Source organism: Argentina silus, assembly GCF_951799395.1.
Source record: "Argentina silus genome assembly, chromosome: 14".
In the NCBI taxonomy this organism is placed as follows: domain Eukaryota; kingdom Metazoa; phylum Chordata; class Actinopteri; order Argentiniformes; family Argentinidae; genus Argentina; species Argentina silus.
In genome coordinates, this window is record NC_139668.1 from 6239110 (window position 1) to 6258795 (window position 19686).

Sequence of the window (19686 nt, forward strand, 5' to 3'; positions counted from 1 at the left end):
AACCATAACCCTTTCATAACCCCTTAGAACCGTCTTTGATCTTAACTTGAACGGCGTCAGCCAGACTTTCCCACAGTGAATGTGTCTGTACCATGTCAGACAGGGTCACGGGATAAGCGATAACCCCGACACTGTCTGTTGCATGTTTACAAACCAGTAAATGATCGTTTCAGAGGCGAAGGAGAGTTGACACAGCCTGTGGGATCAAACCCGTACGGACGGAAGAAAAGTCAATATTGGCCGGAGATGAAAAGGAAAGTCTGTCGTCGAGAGCGGCTCTCTTTTTACAGTACATGCATGTACTAGAAGGCCAGACTGAGGTTGTGTTTGAGTGTCATCTCTCCAACATCAAGATGGTAAAGGCAAACAAACCAAAAAAGAAATGTAAAAGCATAGAATAAACGTAAAATCTGACCTCTGGATTCAAGCACACACAGCCACTTCTAGGCTTCTTGACATGCATGGACCTCCAACATCTTACACTGATCACAACTGAGGGTCATCTGGGTTGACAGGACAGACAGGCAGACAGGCAGGCAGACAGACAGGCAGGCAGGCAGGCAGACAGACAGACAGGCAGGCAGACAGGCAGGCAGGCAGACAGGCAGGCAGACAGGCAGGCAGGCAGGCAGGCAGACAGACAGACAGACAGACAAGCAGGCAGGCAGACAGACAGGCAGGCAGGCAGGCAGGCAGACAGACAGACAGACAGACAGACAGACAGACAGACAGACAGACAGACAGACAAGCAGGCAGGCAGGCAGGCAGGCAGGCAGACAGGCAAGCAGGCAGGCAGGCAGGCAGGCAGGCAGACAGGCAAGCAGGCAGGCAGGCAGACAGACAGACAGACAGACAGACAGACAGACAGGCAGGCAGACAGACAGACAGACAGACAGACAGATAGACAGACATATAACAAATTCTGTGCATTCATTAATCAATCGTTGACGATTTTCTTCGACTTGTCTTTTTCTCAACTTTTTTTGCCCCAGCAATGTTCTTCACATTTCTAGATAAGAGCCCCAAATCCCATAAATCTGTTCCTCTTTCCAGTCCTAACTGGTTACTATTAGTTCTGGTGTTGGTATTAGCATCAGCAGACAGGCCGGCGGGCAGGCAGGCAGGCAGGCAGGCAGGCAGGCAGGCAGGCAGGCAGGCAGACAAACAGACAGACAGACAGACAGACAGACAGACAGACAGACAGACAGACAGACAGACATATAACAAATTCTGTGCATTCATTAATCAATCGTTTACGATTTTCCTCAACTTTTTTTTGCCCCAGCAATGTTCTTCACATTTCTAGATAAGAGCCCCAAATCCCATAAATCTGTTCTTCTTTCCAGTCCTAACTGGTAACTATTAGTTCTGGTGTTGGTATTAGCATCAGATCCACCCACAGTTGGCTCCCCCAGTGGAAACGGATCCATGGGTATGGGTGGTCAGGTATTAGCCTGCTGGTCTTCCCATGTCATTTAGCCTGCCAATAGCAGACGGTGCCCCGCCCTGACTGTCCCTGGGTGAAACAGAGTCCAATGGAACATGTTCACCAGAACACACACACACACACACACACACACACACACCGGCACACACCCCGCCCCCCATCCCCCCCACACACACACAGGCACGTACACCCCCCCCCCCCCCCCCCCACACACACACACACACACACACACACACACACACAGCTGATGAGGAGAGGAGTAGGAGGGGAAAGAGCCAGCAGCTGTGGACGTGTCGACCCTGCCAACGCCCTCCCTCCCTCCCTCCCTCCCCCCCACGCCAGGCCAGCCAGCTACCCTCCGGGCCAGACAGCCTCCAGGACAGGCACCCTCTCAGCCAGCTGAACCAGATGTGGGCAGCTCAATCACATCACATCACATCAAACATCCGACACAGACGGGAGGGGTACCGTAGAAGGGAGAGAGGGAGGGAGGAAGGGTGTGTGTGTGTGTGCGTGTGTGTGTGTGCTTGCTTGTGCATGCCTGCGTGCCTGCCTGATTTCATTTGTGTGTGTGTCTGTGTGTCTGTCTGTGTGTGTGTGTGTGTGACTGAGTTGACCGGGTTCATGGAAAAGCATTTTTGTTATGTGTTTACTCTGGTGTGAATGAATGTGTGAGTATGTGTTCTGTACTGCTGCCCCCCTGTGGCTAAACAATGTCACCACATGTACCAGGTTTGAATGACCACTGTCTGGGCTATTTGCTTGACACACAGACACAGACACAGACACAGACACAGACACAGACACAGACACAGACAGATCAAAAAGTTAAAAGATTCATGAGAAGTTTATTACGACACTATAATACAGATCCTGGATCAGTGTTCATCTGCAGTAATACAACATGTAGGCATGCCGTCATAGGAAGACAGTTGTGGTTTAAAGGACAATTACATTACATCGCTGTGAGGTATAGATTTATAGGAACATCTCGTTTACATTTGAGGTGTATCTAGGAGTACAGAACATAAAAATTAACATAAAAATGCTCAGTCCACAAAGGTAGTGCTTTTTGACCAACTTTATTTATAAAAAAAATAATAAGTTTTTTTTTCAGTATAGTCACATAAAATCATAGCTGAAAGTGATACACTGTCAAAATATATACAGACCGTGTCAAAATCTAACTCAGGTAGCAACCTTTTTAATACTGAGAGGCTGAAACTTCAAAAACCCTTTTTTGGAAACATGACGACACATGGTTCACTATATAAATATTCTATATCGACGAGCTTGACGTTAAAACAGGAGAGCGTTGTACTGTGACGTTGGAGGTTCACCGGAGGGATCGGCCACAGGCATGCATGTAGCAGCAGCTGTGGAGAGCTAAGGCTCAGAGACGATTGAAGTGTCCATTACCCTGAGTCATGGAGGGATGATTTGGGGGTCCAAACATAGTATGCACACGCACACACACACACACACACACGCACACACACACGCACCCACAGACAGTCAGACAGACAGACAGACAGACAGACAGACAGACACACACACACACACACACACACACACACACACACACACACACACACACACACACACACACAGAGAAACGCACGTGCACGTGCACACACATACACACACACACGTACACAAACACACACACACACGTACACAAGCGCGCACACACACACACACACACTTCAATCACATTAGCAAAAGCCTTAATCCCCATCACAGGGTCTTCAAAGCATATGAACAACAAACAACCAACGTACAACGGTCCATGTGAATACAGTACTTTTAAACATAAACGAGAAGAGTGACACCGCGGTAAAAAGGTGGACATACACGCAGGCCTACACAGGCCTACCGAACTCAACACAAAACCAGATCCAGTAAATAACGAGGAACAAGTAATACTCTTCAGAGTAAAAGCGTCCTATAAACTACCAACCGTCTTCCCAGGCACAACGAGACTGCTGCCTTTCCTGGTTTCCCATCCTGAGTGAGTTTCAGTCCACGTCTTATCCATGGGTTGTGAAGTGTGGGGGGGTGCAGGGGTGGTGGAGCGGGGGGGGCGGGGGTGCCCGGGTGGCACTCTCTCTAACTCACAGGTCTTATTCTGTTCTACAGTGGGCAGAACTATTTCAGTCCAATGGGTGGAGAGTAGGCATCGGGGGGGTAGGGGGGCTGGGGGGTTCTGGCCACAATGTCATAGTTCTGTTCCACAAGGGGGGCAGAACCACCTCTGACTAATGGAGGGGTTGTTATTTATTTATAACCCCCCCCCCGCGCTGCACCACAATGGTAACGGCCATAGTCCTGTTGTACAAGGGGGAAGAACCACCTCATACTACTGTGGGGGGGGTGGAGCGTGTGGGGGTGGTGGAGTCTTATTTGGCCCACCCTGCGCTGTACCAATGGTTCCGACCACAATGTCATAGACAGTACTGTTGTACAAGGGGGGGGGGGGGGGGGCAGAACCACCTCCGACGACTTAGGGGGGGGGGGGGGGGGGGGGGGGTGGTGGGGTGTTATCTGGCCCCCCTGCGCTGCACCACAATGGTTCCTGCCACAATGTCGTAGACAGTCCTGTTGTGCTGGAAAAAGAGGAGCGTGATGAAGACAGGGAAGAGGAAGGCGATGGAGAAGTTCTTGTTCAACGCCCGCACCGTGGAACTGTCGAGAGAGAGAGAGAGAGAGAGAGAGAGAGAGAGAGAAACAAGAGAGTCCAAATGTGTAAAAAAGACGTGTCGTCTCCATTTAAGCCTTTCACAAACAGCGTGTATCCATGTCTGTGGGACAGTCTCTCTCCCGGTTGGTACGCTCGCCTCAGTCACAAACACAAGAATATATATATATACAGTGGGGGAAATAATTATTTGATCCCCTGCTGATTTTGTTAGTTTGCCCGATTACAAAGAAATGAGCGGTCTATAATTTTTATGGTACTTTTAGTTTAACAAATAGAGTCAGAATATCAACAAAGAAGTCCAGAAAAAACACATTATATAAAGTTATAAATTAATTTGCATTTGTATACTGTATGCCACTGTATATACAGCGGGAGTTACCCAAACGATACCATGAGGAAGCCATTTTCATATGGAAATGTTTGCACCGTATCATGATACACACGATGCCAACCAAACCAGTCGTGTGCATTTGCATTAAGCTGAAGTACCCAACCCTATCAGGATGGGTGACTTACGCAGACAGGGTGACGTTGGACGCTGGTACCACCAGGACCCGGTTGGGTCGGACCAGGACCGAGCTGTCACAGGTCACGACCCGAAGGCCCAGCAGAAACTTCCCTGGCGTGGCCCCTCCCGCTCCCCAGATACAGATGGTCTGATTGGACAAAGAGAACCATTCAGTCAGTCAATCCATCCATTGTATGTATATGTATGTACAGCACTTTGTACAAATACTGTACACTGACACACAAACAAACGACCCCTGAATAGATCCTGAAAAGTGCTCAAATTAGCAGACAAAATGGCGGACACTGTTTGTGTTCAAGATTCTTCCGTTGGTTGAAGGTCTCTAACCACGTATGAACCAATATCAGTCATAAAAAAAGGAAATGACTCAAGCATTTCCTGTGTGCAGTGGTGGTTATCAAACACGATTGATACATTTTCTCGAGTCATTCCGTTTCCTGCATCACAATGAGCCCGTCCTCCGGTTTCTACCTCCACCAGCCTCACCTGACACTAACCCACCTCATAGAAGCAGACCAGAACCCTGTAGACCAGGGCTACGGCCATCAGACAGGGTGACCCACCTCATAGAAACAGACCAGAACCCTGTAGACCAGGGCTACGGCCATCATCTTCTGGAGGTCCTCCATGGACGTGTTCTCATCTATCTCCTCCACAATGAAATGGGTGACGAACTTAGCGATGTCCCTTTGAGAGAAGAGGGGGAGAGAAGAAAAAATAAGCTTAAAACACCCATATTGTCCCTGCATCCAAGGTTCTGTTTATGAATACGAGAGTGGGTAACATTTCTCCAACTTTGTCCCTCAGCTTGTGGTCCTCTGTGGCTCAGTTGGTAGAGCAGGGCGCTAACAACGCTTAGGTTGTGGGTTTGATTCCCGCTGGGACCGTATATACTGAAATGTATGCACTCACTGCAATGTAAGTCGCTTTGGATAAAAGCGTCAGCTAAATGGCATATAGTATATTATAGCTTTATGTGGTGGGGCTGACTTGTTGCTGTTGTTTTTTTTAGAATTACGGACAGTGGCTTTAATGGTACAGGCCTGACAGATACACTCACTTCATGCCGCTCAGGTGCATGATCCACAAGACAATGGTTGCCTTGACGCAGAACAGGATGAAGAAGTCAACAGTCTCGGCGAGGAACCGGTGGAGGGGGGAGGGGATGGTGTACTCCCGCCCTGCGGGGAGGAAGGTGGTCAGGTAAAATAAACAGACTCACCGTTGATTAGCTCCTCCCTAGGATTCAATGTTTGACTTAAATGCATGTCCTTAACACATACATAAATACGTGTATAGAATATTATTATTACTATAACTATTAGTATCATTACTATTACGATCATCATCATCGTCCTCATCACAGAGGCTGTATCTGTGTTCAATCCATAGAATCGAGTTCAGTCAATGAAATGAAGGCAGGTGACTGTCTTGGGTCTGTCTGGGGCTTGGAGCGGACCTAAACAAAGTAAAGTATTCAAAATGGATCCAGTTCTAAGCAGACTGTGAAGGACACACGCCTTCCTGAACTCAGCAGCCTAAACGAGTATACGACTGCTTGCTCGTGTGATCCTCAGACATCAACATTGACTGAAAAAGGGTGTGTAGGCTACGTCGTCCTGTTGACACTGACAACATAAGGATTAGTATACGCAACAACTCTCGGTGGAGCGTAGCAAGCTTCACAATCTACCTGCTTGAGGTGCGTTTCCATTCGGTTGTTGCACTGGCCTTGCATCATTCTGGGGGATCGGGGTCCCAGCTGTGTGCTGCCCCGCCTGGACACCCGTAGCTAGGGGCGCAGGGACGCTGAACGGGTAGGGGTAGTTGTTGTACCAGATACGGGGGTCTAGAGTCGCTTGTCCGGCGGGCCATGGAGGAATGGCAGTCGACGCCTGGTTCCCTGCCAAGGGGAAACCGCACGGTGGGAAGGGGAGCGCAGACAGAGTCATCCAGCTTTGCCAGTTTGCGTAACCCCAGTAGTACTGCCACATCCATTCCTGCAACTTTGCGCAGTATTCCGTTGTAGCGTTGACGTTTTGTGGTGGCGTTTCCTGGCTGTCAGTGCCAGCGGAGTCCTGCGGTCCCTCGTCTGTAGTAGCCGTGGCCATGTCTCCCTAACCCGGTATCTCCTAAATCTCAATTAGTGAGGCTAAATCTTTTTTTAAACGCGTTTTTCCCATCGGCTAATCTCTTCTGGTATGGTCATCCATTCTACTGTAGGTGTTAGGCAGAGTTGGAAGGTACCATGTGAGTTTAGCAAATAGGGAAAACAGGAAGGAAACAACCCCGCCTGTATGTGGTTGAAAAACGTATTCTGCGATACGTATTGGAAACAAATTCGTAATAATAATTCTTGAATAAATTTATTTAGAATAATATTATCCATTGGAGAACAATTTACATCGTAGTATTTGTTTATGAAACAATATGTCATCCCAAGATCCCCCTTTTTCTTCATTGGTATGGACCGTACAGTAGCTCCTGCTAAAGGAGCAGTCCGAAAGATTACAAAGGAGTGCACAGTTGGTTCCACTCAGAGCCGTATTTATAAGAAAATACGAACAAATAAACAAATAAAAACAAGTAATAGAGTGTTTATTTTCATTTAATCAAGCTTTATTTTATGGTAATGGTAAAAATAATGTTCTATCAGAAGTCAATGTAGGCCTACACTGGCAGCAATAGGAGCAAGACTCCAAGCAATGTATATGCATGGATTGTCGAGTAGACTTACAGTCATGGTGTGCAAATTTAATTTTAAAAATAGACTCTGGGATATAACGTCACGCCCGTGAAAACAGAACAATCAAAGACATTGTAGTGAACAAGAGCGAATGAGAGCGTCCACTCGTTTCACTACCCCTCCGAATCGTATTCAACTCTACAGTGTAATCTTTTCCTTCCTTCTCTGAAATGTCTTTGGTTTGGATGTAGATTTTTTTTTAACTTTGGATTTTCGCTCTGTCGCAACACACTCTGTTCTCTTTTGTGTTGCATCACCGTTTTTTTGTTGTTGTAAAGTTTCTGGCACTGTCTCCCCGCTTGTTTTGCTATGACGTCATATCCCAGACTCTACCTTTAAAGAGGGTATCTAAAAGTGTTTCAGAGTTGTGGCAGGACCCATTCAGTAGGTGCGAATGTCGCTTCTGACCACTAGATGTCAGCAAAGATTCTAGAAGTTTTTAGACAATGGTTGAGTGAGTGCCTGTTATTATCTGCTACAACTGTCTAACCTGGTCACAACCCAACATATAAATTAGTTTTACTGTACACCAGTGTTTGTAAACAATGTACAAACGATGTCTAGCTGTGAAATATAATCGAATCTAATATTTAAAACGATCATTTCAATTTAATGGACTGTTCCTTAGTCCTTGCATCCTGAGCTCTGTCACATTTCCACAGTTTCTCAACATTATACCAAAACAGGTGGTGGGGCCACCATTTGACTGAAAAACTAATCCAGGATTGCAGCTTTACAGAGGACTGAGTTTGATTATTTTAAAGAGGACTGTATGTTAAAGGTAGACTCTGAGATGTGATGTCATAGCAAAACAAGCGGGGCGAAGCTGCCAGAGGCTTTAAAAAAACGGAGGTGCAACAGACTAGATCAAGTTGCATAGTTGAATACGATTGGTGCACGCGCTCTGCCATCTTACATCGGAGATGTGAGAAACGGGTGGACACTCTTGTTCACTCTTGTTCACTACAACATCTTGTGAAAGTGGCTTTGTTTTCATAGGTGTGACATCCTATCCTACTCTACCTTTAAAAGACCATTAGATGTGTTCAATATAGTTCAATGAAGATCAATACGTCCATGTTTGTGTTTAGATGGGTTCAATATATTCAATATATATTCAAGATTTATTGTAGTCATTTAATAATTGAATTCTGGCACAGATAATGTTCCACATAGCTGGACATTTCACATGACAATCAATGTATCGTCGTCATCATGGATTAGCACATCGCCAGTTTGAGACCACAAGGGGGCAGCAGTGTCCTTCCCATAGTGGTTGGGAACTTCTCTATTTAATTTTCAACAGCTGTGCATTTTTTTGGCGTCAGATTTAGCCTGAGCTTTCGGAAAAAAAATCTCTGTACAGTGTTTCTATCTTTCAGACTTATGTGTGACCTTTAGATCCAAACCAGCAGATGCCTCAGATCCTGACCCGGTGCCCTTCAACCCTGGTGACCTCATTCATCATTTGTTCTCTATCATGAAGCAGCCTGATCTATGAATCAAAGATGTTGTTTTATTGCTCATAACTGTGTGAGTGTGTCTGAAGATCACATGATGAGTATAGAATACAGAATGAGATACAGAATCATTTTCACAAGTAGGGTAGGAGATAATCTGCCATATATTCTAATATCATACAGGCTTCAGTTTCTATCATGGGTCAGTAGGCTACTGATTGGACGGTTCCAGTCCTAAATGACTGTCCATATTGTCTGTCTTTTCCATTCTAGATGTTTGTTGATTTCTAGTGCATGGGATGAAGTCACTGCAAGAGGACCCCTCTTGCTTGGTGCTAACTACAGTAGGCCTACGCTAATGACACTATCGCTAACAATCCCAACCAAGTGCCATTCGGTTCATTGGCTGACTGCAGACAAAATCTGCTCCGGAAACGGATGGATTTCGGGCACAGCTGTCAAGCTGTGCTGCTGTTTTTTTTCTTTTTTTTTTTTTAATTGTATTTCTCTCTCTCTTTTACTTTCTCTCTCTTTCTCTCTCTCTTTCCCCCTTTTTTCTCTCTCTCTCTATCTCTCTCTCTCCCCCCCACCTCCCCTCTCCCCCCCTCTCCCCTTCCACCCCCCTCTCTCTCTACCAGAGGGTGTATTTGCTGACTGGGCTGGCCCGGGCCTGGCTGGCTGGCTGGGCCTGTGAGTAAGGTCTGGCTGGCCTTAATGACTGTGCTGGGCCCGTCTGAATAGAGCCAGTGATGCGGAGGGGAATGGGACAACATGAGCATGATCCTCCCTGACAGACCCATAGGGTGACTGGTCCAAAAATAATCAGCTACAAATAAAAGCTGTGTCCGGCAAACGCTGACCCCACCACCGTGGGGGGATTACACTTTAGAGAGAGAGAGAGAGAGGTGTGTGTGTGTGTGTGTGTGTGTGTGTGTGTGTGTGTGTGTGTGTGTGTGCGCTTTAGAGAGGTGAGAGAGAGAGAGAGAGAGAGAGAGAGAGAGAGAGAGAGAGTGAATGGCCTCAGCTGCCCCCAAAGCCCTCTGATTTTTATCAGGCAATTAGCGTTCACCCCCCCCTCCGCCAACCCCCCCCGTGTCTGCCCAACACCTGATCTTCACCCATTCTATGCAGTAAACTGCACTAGTATCCTACACAACCATCCATCACTCTGTTGGACTAGGCTAGCTAGGATCAGTGTATGTTCCAAATACGTTAACCTTAACCATTAGAGGGGGGGGGGAGTTAGGGTTAGGGTTAGGCATCAAGTTTGATGCCCCCCCCATTAGGGGGGGGCATCAAACTGACCCCAGATCAGCGTCTATGGTCAAATTCACCTCTCAACCTCAATCTGAGGGCTGTTCAGACTGTTGAGGCTTTTAAAGCAGGCCTTAAGACACATCTTTAACGTCTGGCCTCCCCTTCCTCCTAGACTTGGATTGCTGTTTTTATGATACAGTATGGTTAGATATTTTTGTTTTCCTTTTGTTTTAGTGTTTAGTTTTTTTAGTTTTTTTTTTTACAATTTTCTATTTTATCTTTTATTTTAAGCACTTTGAGATTATTCTTATGATCAAAAATCCTTTATAAATGGAATACATTATTATCATTATCATTATTATTATTATTATTATTATTATTATTATTATTATTATTATTACCACCCCACGCACCCTATTAGATTCCCACACAATACACACCCTATAAGCCCTCGGGGTCAAGTCCTTTATGCCCCTCATGAGGTCATGAGACGGGTTCAGAGAGGTTGTTAGCGTCAAAACAAATGGGGCACACGCCTATCAGTCTGTGAACTTTGACCCTTGTTGTGTCAACAGGGGCAGGCTGTGCCATGTTCTAAAACATAGTGCGTGTGTGCGTGCGTGCGTGTGTGCGTGTGCGTGTGTGTGCGTGTGTATGTACGTGCGTGTGTGTGTACGTGTGTGTGTGTGTGTGTGTGTGAGAGAGAGAGAGAGAAAGACCTGCTGGAATGTATAGGCTATGTCTATGGGGGGGGACAGATGGGGGTGCGGTGCAGACACACACACACACACACACACACACACACACACACACACACACCAGGGACGTCCACAGTGACATGAACTGACATTATATCTCATGACAGATCTGTGGTGAACAGAGTTAACGTGATCCTTTTTCTACAGGACCTCCTACCTGGTCTACACTACACTATGCATTTCTATGTGAACTTTCTGTAGCGTTGCAGCCTCCTCAATCCGAGCCCCAGTCCTCTTGTTCCCAGTCTGCGTCTGGCTCCTCATTGGCTGATAAAGTAGGTGACCCTTATCACATAGAGGGGAGCGGGAGAAGGTGATTGGTGCAGAGCGTTCCACAGACCTGCAGGCTATTTTCCAACACCACAGAGATCGGACACTATGTTCTCTTGGGAAAACAAATATGCTATAGATATGAAAACAGGGCTAGTCAGCACGAAAAGACTTTGGAAGGTTCGTAGTTGATGGATGTTTGAAAGCATAGATGTAGTAGCCAATACTCCCTATGATAAGCTTCTTGAAGCTTCTATACTTCCCATTATAAGCTTATCAAAGCGTGTCTGTCTTAAGATATGTATGTTGAAGGACCCAGTGACCATGTGACAGGAATCCAACAGGAATTCAGTTCAAGCCTGGTGGATCAGGAGTCGACTAAGAACTGTCAAAAAAACCCTAACAAGAAACAGTGACTCTGATAATATTGGGGTGGAAGTGAATCTTTCAATGAATCACCTCGATAAGCATGTCAAACATGCTTGTTAACGAGCACGAATGCCTGGGAAAAAGCTCCTGGTGGTTCTTACACGTGGGAAGCAGAGACAGAGATACGCTGAGATTGTCCAACTCTGCAACCCGTGGGAGGCAGCACATCTGGGCCGGCGAGACTAGGGAAGCAGAGGCCGGGTTCCCGTTCTCTAGCCTTCATCTACAAGTGTGCACTTGTGCACTTGTGCGCTTCGCTTCATGCATTGAAAGCATTGGATAGGTCAAAGCACAGCTAGAGAGAGATTCCATCGTAATTGCTTATAACAGTCCATTCCTGTTAAGTCTATGAGAAAGGGGGAGTAGTGTAGTTCCCTTGAAGGAACAGGGTAAAGAATTGGGAGAGAGAGAGTGTGTGTGTGTGTGTGTGTGTGTGTGTGTGTGTGTGTGTGTGTGTGTGTGTGTGTGTGTGTGTGTGTGTGTGTGTGCGCGCCTGTGTGTGCATGTGCGCCTATGTGTGCATGTGCGTGCTTGTGTGTGGGTGTGTGTGTGTGTGTGTGCGCGCCTGTGTGTGCATGTGCGCCTATGTGTGCATGTGCGTGCTTGTGTGTGGGTGTGTGTGTGGGTGTGTGTGTGTGTGTGTGTGTGTGTGTGTGTGTGTGTGTGTGTGCGTGCGTGTGTGCGTGCGTGTGTGTGTGTGTGGAGTGAGAGAGAGACGGACCACAGGATTGGTGGGTGCAGTCAGGGTCCTAATTCCATTGTCATGATTATTTTGGACTTAGCGACCTGCTACCTTATTCACCCACACCGCGACTTAATCTGCTACCACAGACAGACATACGGGCTCAGTGACTTAGTCTTAATGGAATGTTCATGTTAAAAAAGTAGTGAACAAAGCATTCCTAAATCCCCCCTACCCCCCCCCCCCCCCCGACACACACACACACTCCCCCTCCCCCCTCCCCGATGGGAATGTGGTGAATAGAGGGATGGGGATTCCTGGTACTGTAGTTTTCCACGAGGGAGATCAGGTGATGCCTGTCCAGTATAAATTCAGAATGAGGTGATTTTTTTCGGGGTTTTTCTGTCTAGAATTTTGAGAGAGAACTTGGAAAAGAACACTGAAGTCTGAGCTGAGCTCCTCCCTCACCGTGACTGACTGCTTGGGTGGTACAGTAGTAGTACTAGTCGTAGTAGTACTAGCTTTGTTTACAAACACCCTCTTTTTAAACGTGAACTTGGCCATGGACGTAGATTCAGAGAATGCTTCATGGGGATATTTGTTTGTCTCTTCATCACTGTGCACCACGTTGAATAAACTGAATTAGGGGACGTTTAAGCTTCCCAGCTGTTGGTTGATTTGTTCAAACTCAATTGCATCTTTCGACATAAAGGAGAGTGTGTGATATTCTACATTTATAGACTTATAGACAGTTGAGTTTTTTTGCGGCCCTAATCTTTAATAATATGGACTCTTCTTTTAGATGTACAGCTGAATCCTCATTAGATTACATCTACTGCAGGGGAGGCTGGCGGAGGTAGAAATCGGAGGACGGGCTCATTGTAATGCATGGAATGGAGTGTTTGATACCATTCCTCATTCCATTCCATGCATGACAACCTCCGATTTCTGCCTCCACCAGCCTCTAGTGCAGACATAGCCCTGCCTAGAAAAAAGGCATTTGAAATCCTCCATGGAAAGAAGGAGGCGTGACTCTTGCTTAAAGTTAAAAACTAAAACTATATTATTCTTCAGTAGAAAACATGACGTTTTTTGACGAAGACATTGGAAGAGTGAAACATTTTTTATTTACTCTAGAATAATACTAATAATTTTAGTTCTAAACTTTGAACAAGAGTCACAAATCCGTCCTTCCAGGGCAGATTTCAAATGCCATTTCCAAAAAACATGTTTTTTTTTTTATTTATTTTTTTACTTTGAGCAACAGTCACACCATCTTCACCATGTCCATGTCCCTCTCATTGTTGGCTGCACCACCTGGTCTCAACGCGATCTGATGCCCTGCATCAGACATCCTCCACCAGGTACTGGGAAGACAGTGATATGGTGGTGTGAGTGGAGGAGAAACCCTGAAGAAGACTTGAAGCTTGCTGCCAAAATGTTAGCGTGTACGATATTGCATTGAAATAAGAGTGAGGGGCTGTTCTTCTTTTCTCTGAATTGGAAGTGGAAGAGAAAAACAAAGCTATTCCCTCTGCTGATCTAGCAGGAGCAGTGCTGATTGGATGCCTTTGGCTCATAGACAAGCCTCAGGAGGATTTGGTAGCTTGCCTTGTCCACTTCACAGGGAGACCCAGTTAGGTGAATTATGTCTGTTTCATTGAATCTTAGACAGGAACACACATGTGGAGAGGCAAGAGGACAGCTAATAGGTGCCACAACCACCACTAACACCTCCCCCATCCTCCTTCTCCTCCTCCTCCACCTCCTCCGCCTCCTCCTCCTCCCCCTCCTCCTCCTCCACCTCCTCCCCTTCTATACCCACCACCTCCCCCTCTTCCTTTTTTTTTTCTAAGTGAGAGGCTCAAATCTGACATTCAGCTCTGTGTGAGGCCTTTTCCTCCTGAGAGTCACATGGTTGGGTCACTTTCAGCTCTCCTCCTCCTCCTCCTCCTCCTCCTCCTCCACTCCCTCATCCTCCTCTTCTTTCCCTAACCTTCTAGGGGCTAGTAGATGATGGGTCACATGACTGGTGTGGACGCTCCCTTCTGCTTTTCTGGATCAGAAGTGCCTGATGAGAGAGAAGCCAGAGAGGCCAGCGCACCATCTGACCCACGGAGGGGGTTTGTTTGCTTAGTGTGCAGCTGTGTGGTTGAGGGAAAGAGAGCTGGGCCTCTTTTTGTGAGAGTGTGTTTCTGTGAGGCAGAGACCTTGTTAAAAACAAGAAGTCCCTCCTCAGGGGTATGCTGCTATCCCTGGATTTATGTTACGCTCTTTAGCTCCGTGTGTGAAAAACAGTCTTGTTATGCGAAGGCGAACAGCGTTCAAATCCTGTCTGTAAAAATGACGGCGGTACATGTTTCGGCGGTACATGTTTAAAGAGGATGTTGAAGCGGGATTCAGCTCACTAAAGATGACTGAGTTGTGTTAAGTTGTGTTGAGGGAGTTTGAGGGAGATTTTATCATAAAGCTTAGTAGTTCTGCTTTAGCTCAACAAGGCCATGATAGGAAATGAACTTTAGGAAGCTCTGAACACGAGTAGAAGCCCTGAACATGGTGTGTTGTGGTTTAATAAAACTCAGCTGTGTCGTAAAGTCACACTCACCTCTGAAGCTTCTGTCATGTTTTGGAGCAACTGGGACGAACAATGGTGTGTTGTGATTCAATACATCTCAGCTGAAGGGGTTAATGTAAGGTTAACCGCCTTGGCTGTTCACTATTAGAAGCTCTATTTCCAAGGCAGTCAGCGAGAGGTCAGGCGATGACTGATGACTTCCTCTTTCCTCTGGCCTATCAGAGCCGGCCTGGTCGCTATCTTTCCCCTACATCGTGAGGAAGTGCGTGTTGTGTACAGGCAGCTCTACTGTGTCTAAGTTCGGACGCCTATTGTGTTTCTATGGAACAGAGACTCTGAGACCCTACCGTGCTGGATTGGTATTGTGAGCTCATCAACGACAACTAGTAAATGTCAACAAACGTGAGTTATAGGCCTACTACTGTACCGTCAGGGCAATAACTGGGTCGTTGTGTTTTCCTTTTCAGATTCTCTCCCCCTTTTTCACATGAAAGGAAAAATATGCCAGTTTTCCTAACGAGTCACTTGGCTGGATTTGAACCAACATGGCACAAAATAGGATTTTCCAAAGGAGAGTGGCATATCCCCTTTGAAGTTGAACAATTGGTGTTTTGGAAGCCTCAGTTGAACTGTCATAGACCTGGCCCTACTGGCTCATCAATTCTATGAGGTTCTATGTAATAATAGGTGACTGCGCGTGTTCCAGTGGAATCAAGCCGGGATCAACAATACGGCCTGACCTGTGATAACGTCGGAATAATAACAACATTTCCACGTACCGTACGAGGCCGTATCAGCCGTTATAGTAGGGCAGACCAAAACAAAACACGGCATTGTCATTCTCCATAACATTCTCTGGTGAGAACGCCTTGAATTCCCACTCCTTACGGTATCGTACGAGAGGCAGGACAGACACAACGTTGTATTGTTTACCCAGAATGACCCATGCGGTTCTCAGACGGAACAATCCGGCACACTGTGACTCCAGACGACACCGCTCAGACACTCTCATGCCTCGCTCTGACCCCCATTAGGGACTGAGATTGGGTCGGTGTGTTCAACTGTCTGGATATGTGTAAACGGAAGCAAATTGGATTTGGGTACAACCAATATAAAAAGATATGTTTTGCATACTCATGAATGTTCCACACACACACACACACACACACACATGCATACACACACGCATATACGCACACACACACACACACACACACACACACACACACACACACACTCATTTCATTCACAGCTTCCCGTCAGCATCACCCTATAAGGATTACAGATCACATGTCCTGGCCAACACCATGAGGGGAAGGAGTGAAGAGGCTAACACACACACACACACACACACACACACACACACACACACACACACACACACACACACACACACACACACACACACACTCACACACTGTGGAGGAGTAAAGAGGCTATCTCACACGTACAAACACACACACACACACACACACACACACACACACACACACACACACACCATGTGGAGGAGGGAAAAGGCCAGTGAGGGCATATTCCCTCACGAGCATAAAAAATGCCAACACAGATTGGTGACTGACCATAGGGTTGCAAGACAGACACTTCTTTATCTGGGTTCTTGTTCAACACTCAGGCATGTTGTCAGCCTACGCTTCCTTGACTGAGATCTGTTGCGGCACATTCACCACACAAATCTTTGGCGCTCTAAACAAATTGCCGCTGTCAGAGGGAACCGTGTCTGTTCTACTCATTCTATTTTTACGGGGTTTGCTCATCGTATGGCTGCTATGTGACAAACACACAACATTAAACACAATAACATGCAAGCAAGAAGCCAAAACAAAAGGGTCCGAGTGGTTCACCCCTGCTTTGAAGACTTCCACCATCCTTCCTGGGGCCTCCACACCAGGGGGAGGCTGGTGGAGGTTGACATCGGAGGACGGGGCTCATTGTAATGCACGGAACGGAATGAGGAACGGTATCAAACACAAAAACTCTGATAGGCCAGAGGAAAGAGGAAGTCATCAGTCATCGCCTGACCTCTCGCTGAGTGCCTTGGAAATAGAGCTTCTAATAGTGAACAGCCAAGGCCAAAACAAAAGGGTCCGAGTGGTTCACCCCTGCTTTGAAGACCTCCACCATCCTTCCTGGGGTTCCTCATTCCGTTCCGTGCATTACAATGAGACCCGTCCTCGATGTCTACCTCCGCCAGCCTCACCTGCTCCGGACCTGCTGGTGTGAGAGAGGGGCCCCCTATTCTTACAGTTCAAGTCAGGCCGAAGAGGCACACAACCCCCCCCCCCCCCCCCCCCTCCCCGGGGGACCAACTTCAAACAGGGCTTTGAAGAGCTTTAAATCCTTCACAAAGCCAAGCCAGACATTAATCTGTTATTGTACTGTATGTTGATTATCATTTTTTTAAAACCAAATGTTGAATCCCTGGTTCTAAATAGCACCTCCTTGTGATCTGAGTGCTTTGAAGAGGTTCAGACGCTTCACAATGGCAGCCAAATAAACAGATGACTATTTTCATCAAGTTGTGAAATGCTCTGAAATCCCTGGTTCGAAACAGAACCTTATTTGAGTATGTGAGCTTGTGTGTGTGTGTGTGAGTATGTGAGCTTGTGTGTGTGTGTGTGTGTGTGTGTGTGTGTGTGTGTGTGTGTGTGTGTGAGTATGTGAGCTTGTGTGTGTGTGTGTGTGAGTATGTGAGCTTGTGTGTCTGTGTGTGTGTGAGTATGTGAGTTTGTGTGTGTGTGTGTGTGTGTGTGTGTGTGTGTGTGTGTGTGAGTATGTGAGCTTGTGTGTGTGTGTGTGAGTATGTGAGTTTGTGTGTGTGTGTGTGTGTGTGTGTGTGTGTGTCGCTGCTTCTCTGAGCCAAGCCCAGACAGTCAGTCAGTCAGACAGAGTTTTGTAACTCGGAGCTGTTGCCGGGACCAGAGGTCATCTTCAGTAGAATGGGATTTGGAATTCCAGGAAAACCCCATCGTCATGGTAACAGATGACTCCTGTAGTTCCGCTGGGGCCCGGCTGACATACCTCGCCTGCTCCCAGCAACCCCCTCTCTATCCCAGCGTGCACCTGGGCCAGGGTGAACCCACGGTCCCCTCCATTCCTCTCCTCTCCTCTCCTCTCCTCTCCTCTCCTCTCCTCTCCTCTCCTCTCCTCTCCTCTCCTCCTCTCCTCCCCTCCTCTCCTCTCCTCTTCTCCCCTCCTCTCCTCTCCTCTCCTCTCCTCTCCTCTCCTCTCTTCTCCAGAGCTCCCCTGGGCAGGAGAAGGAAAACAGGCAGGATAGAAGTGGTGTTTCTGTTCCAGATGGTGTTATTGAAATCACATGATATAGAAGTTATAGGATCACTATGTTGTACCTGAGGGGGCTCCAGTACTAAGTCCAGTTACAACCACAACAACGAGACAACGAGAGCAGAACCCATAATTGTTGGAAATAAAGAATTGAAGAACTTAACTGACTTATCTGGCTAAATAAAAGTCCAATCAAATTGAAATATTGGTTTTACTTCTGTTGCAGACATGATTAAATTCCTGTCTTTGTATAATATAAATATCCGGAAAGCTCTCTACTTAAGCCCTCATGTACCTTAAGACACAATGTTTCCAGGCTTGGTGGTAACGTAACCTGTATTGTTTTCAGGTAAAAACAACATTTGTCATATCAAGAAGGATGTGGGAGTAGTCTTGGTGGTGCCTTTTGACACACACACATGGCTGCTCTATTGAATTGTGTGTGTGTATGTGTGTGTGTGTGTGTGTGTGTGTGTGTGTGTGTGTGTGTGTGTGTGTGTGTGTGTGTGTGTGTGTGTGTGTGTGTGTGTGCGTGTGCGTGTGTGTGTGTATGTTTGTGTGTGTGTGTGTGTGTGCGTGTGTGTGTGTGTGTATGTACAGTGGGGGAAATAATTATTGGATCCCCTGCTGATTTTGTTAGTTTGCCTGATTACAAAGAAATGAGCGGTCTATAATTTTTATGGTACTTTTATTTTAACAAATAGAGACAGAATATCAACAAAGAAGTCCAGAAAAAACACATTATATAAAGTTATAAATTGATTTGCATTTGATCGAAGGAAATAAGTATTTGATCCCCTACAAACCAGCAAGAATTCTGGCTCATACAGACCGGTTATATGCCCATGAGGCACACAGATTACTCCTGTCACTTTAAGAAAATACTCCTAATCTCTGTTTGTTATGGGTATAAAAGACACCTGTCAATAGAATCAATCTCTTCCATTCCAACCTCTCCACCACCATGGGCAAGACCAAAGAACATTCAAAGGACATCAGGGTAAGAGTTGTAGACCTGCACAAGGCTGGAATGGGCTACAAGACCATCAGCAAGAAGCTTGGTGAGAAGGAGACAACTGTTGGTGCAATTATTAGAAAATGGAAGAAATACAAAATAAGAATCAATCGCCCTCGGCCTGGAGATCCATGCAAGATCTCGCCTCATGGGGTAAGGATGATCATGAGAAGGGTGAGGGATCAGCCCAGAACTACACGGGAGGAGCTTGGTAATGATATTAAGGCAGCTGGGACCACAGTCACCAAGAAAACCATTGGTAACACACTACACCGTAACGGATTGAAATCCTGCAGTGCCCGCAAGGTCCCCCTGCTCAAGAAGGCACATGTACAGGCCCATCTGAAGTTTGCCAATGAACACTTAAATGATTCAGAGAAGGCTTGGGAGAAGGTGATGTGGTCAGATGAGACCAAAATTGAACTCTTTGGCATAAATTTGACTCTTCGTGTTTGGAGGGAGAGAGATGCTGAATGCTACAATCCCAAGAACACCATCCCCACCGTCAAATACG

General features: G+C 46.6%; 1 protein-coding gene across 1 annotated transcript; it reads right to left on the reverse strand.

The window, feature by feature from the left end:
• Window positions 1–2270: 2270 nt before the first annotated feature.
• fam8a1a (family with sequence similarity 8 member A1a) lies at window positions 2271–6866 on the reverse strand. Its single transcript, XM_083684599.1, has 5 exons — window positions 6371–6866; window positions 5738–5858; window positions 5241–5364; window positions 4665–4804; window positions 2271–4132 (listed from the first exon to the last, which is right to left on the reverse strand). Exons 1-5 carry the CDS (start codon window positions 6786–6788, stop codon window positions 3988–3990), a joined length of 948 nt encoding a protein of 315 aa, XP_083540725.1. The 5' UTR covers window positions 6789–6866; the 3' UTR covers window positions 2271–3987.
• Between the last annotated feature and the right edge of the window lie 12820 nt (window positions 6867–19686).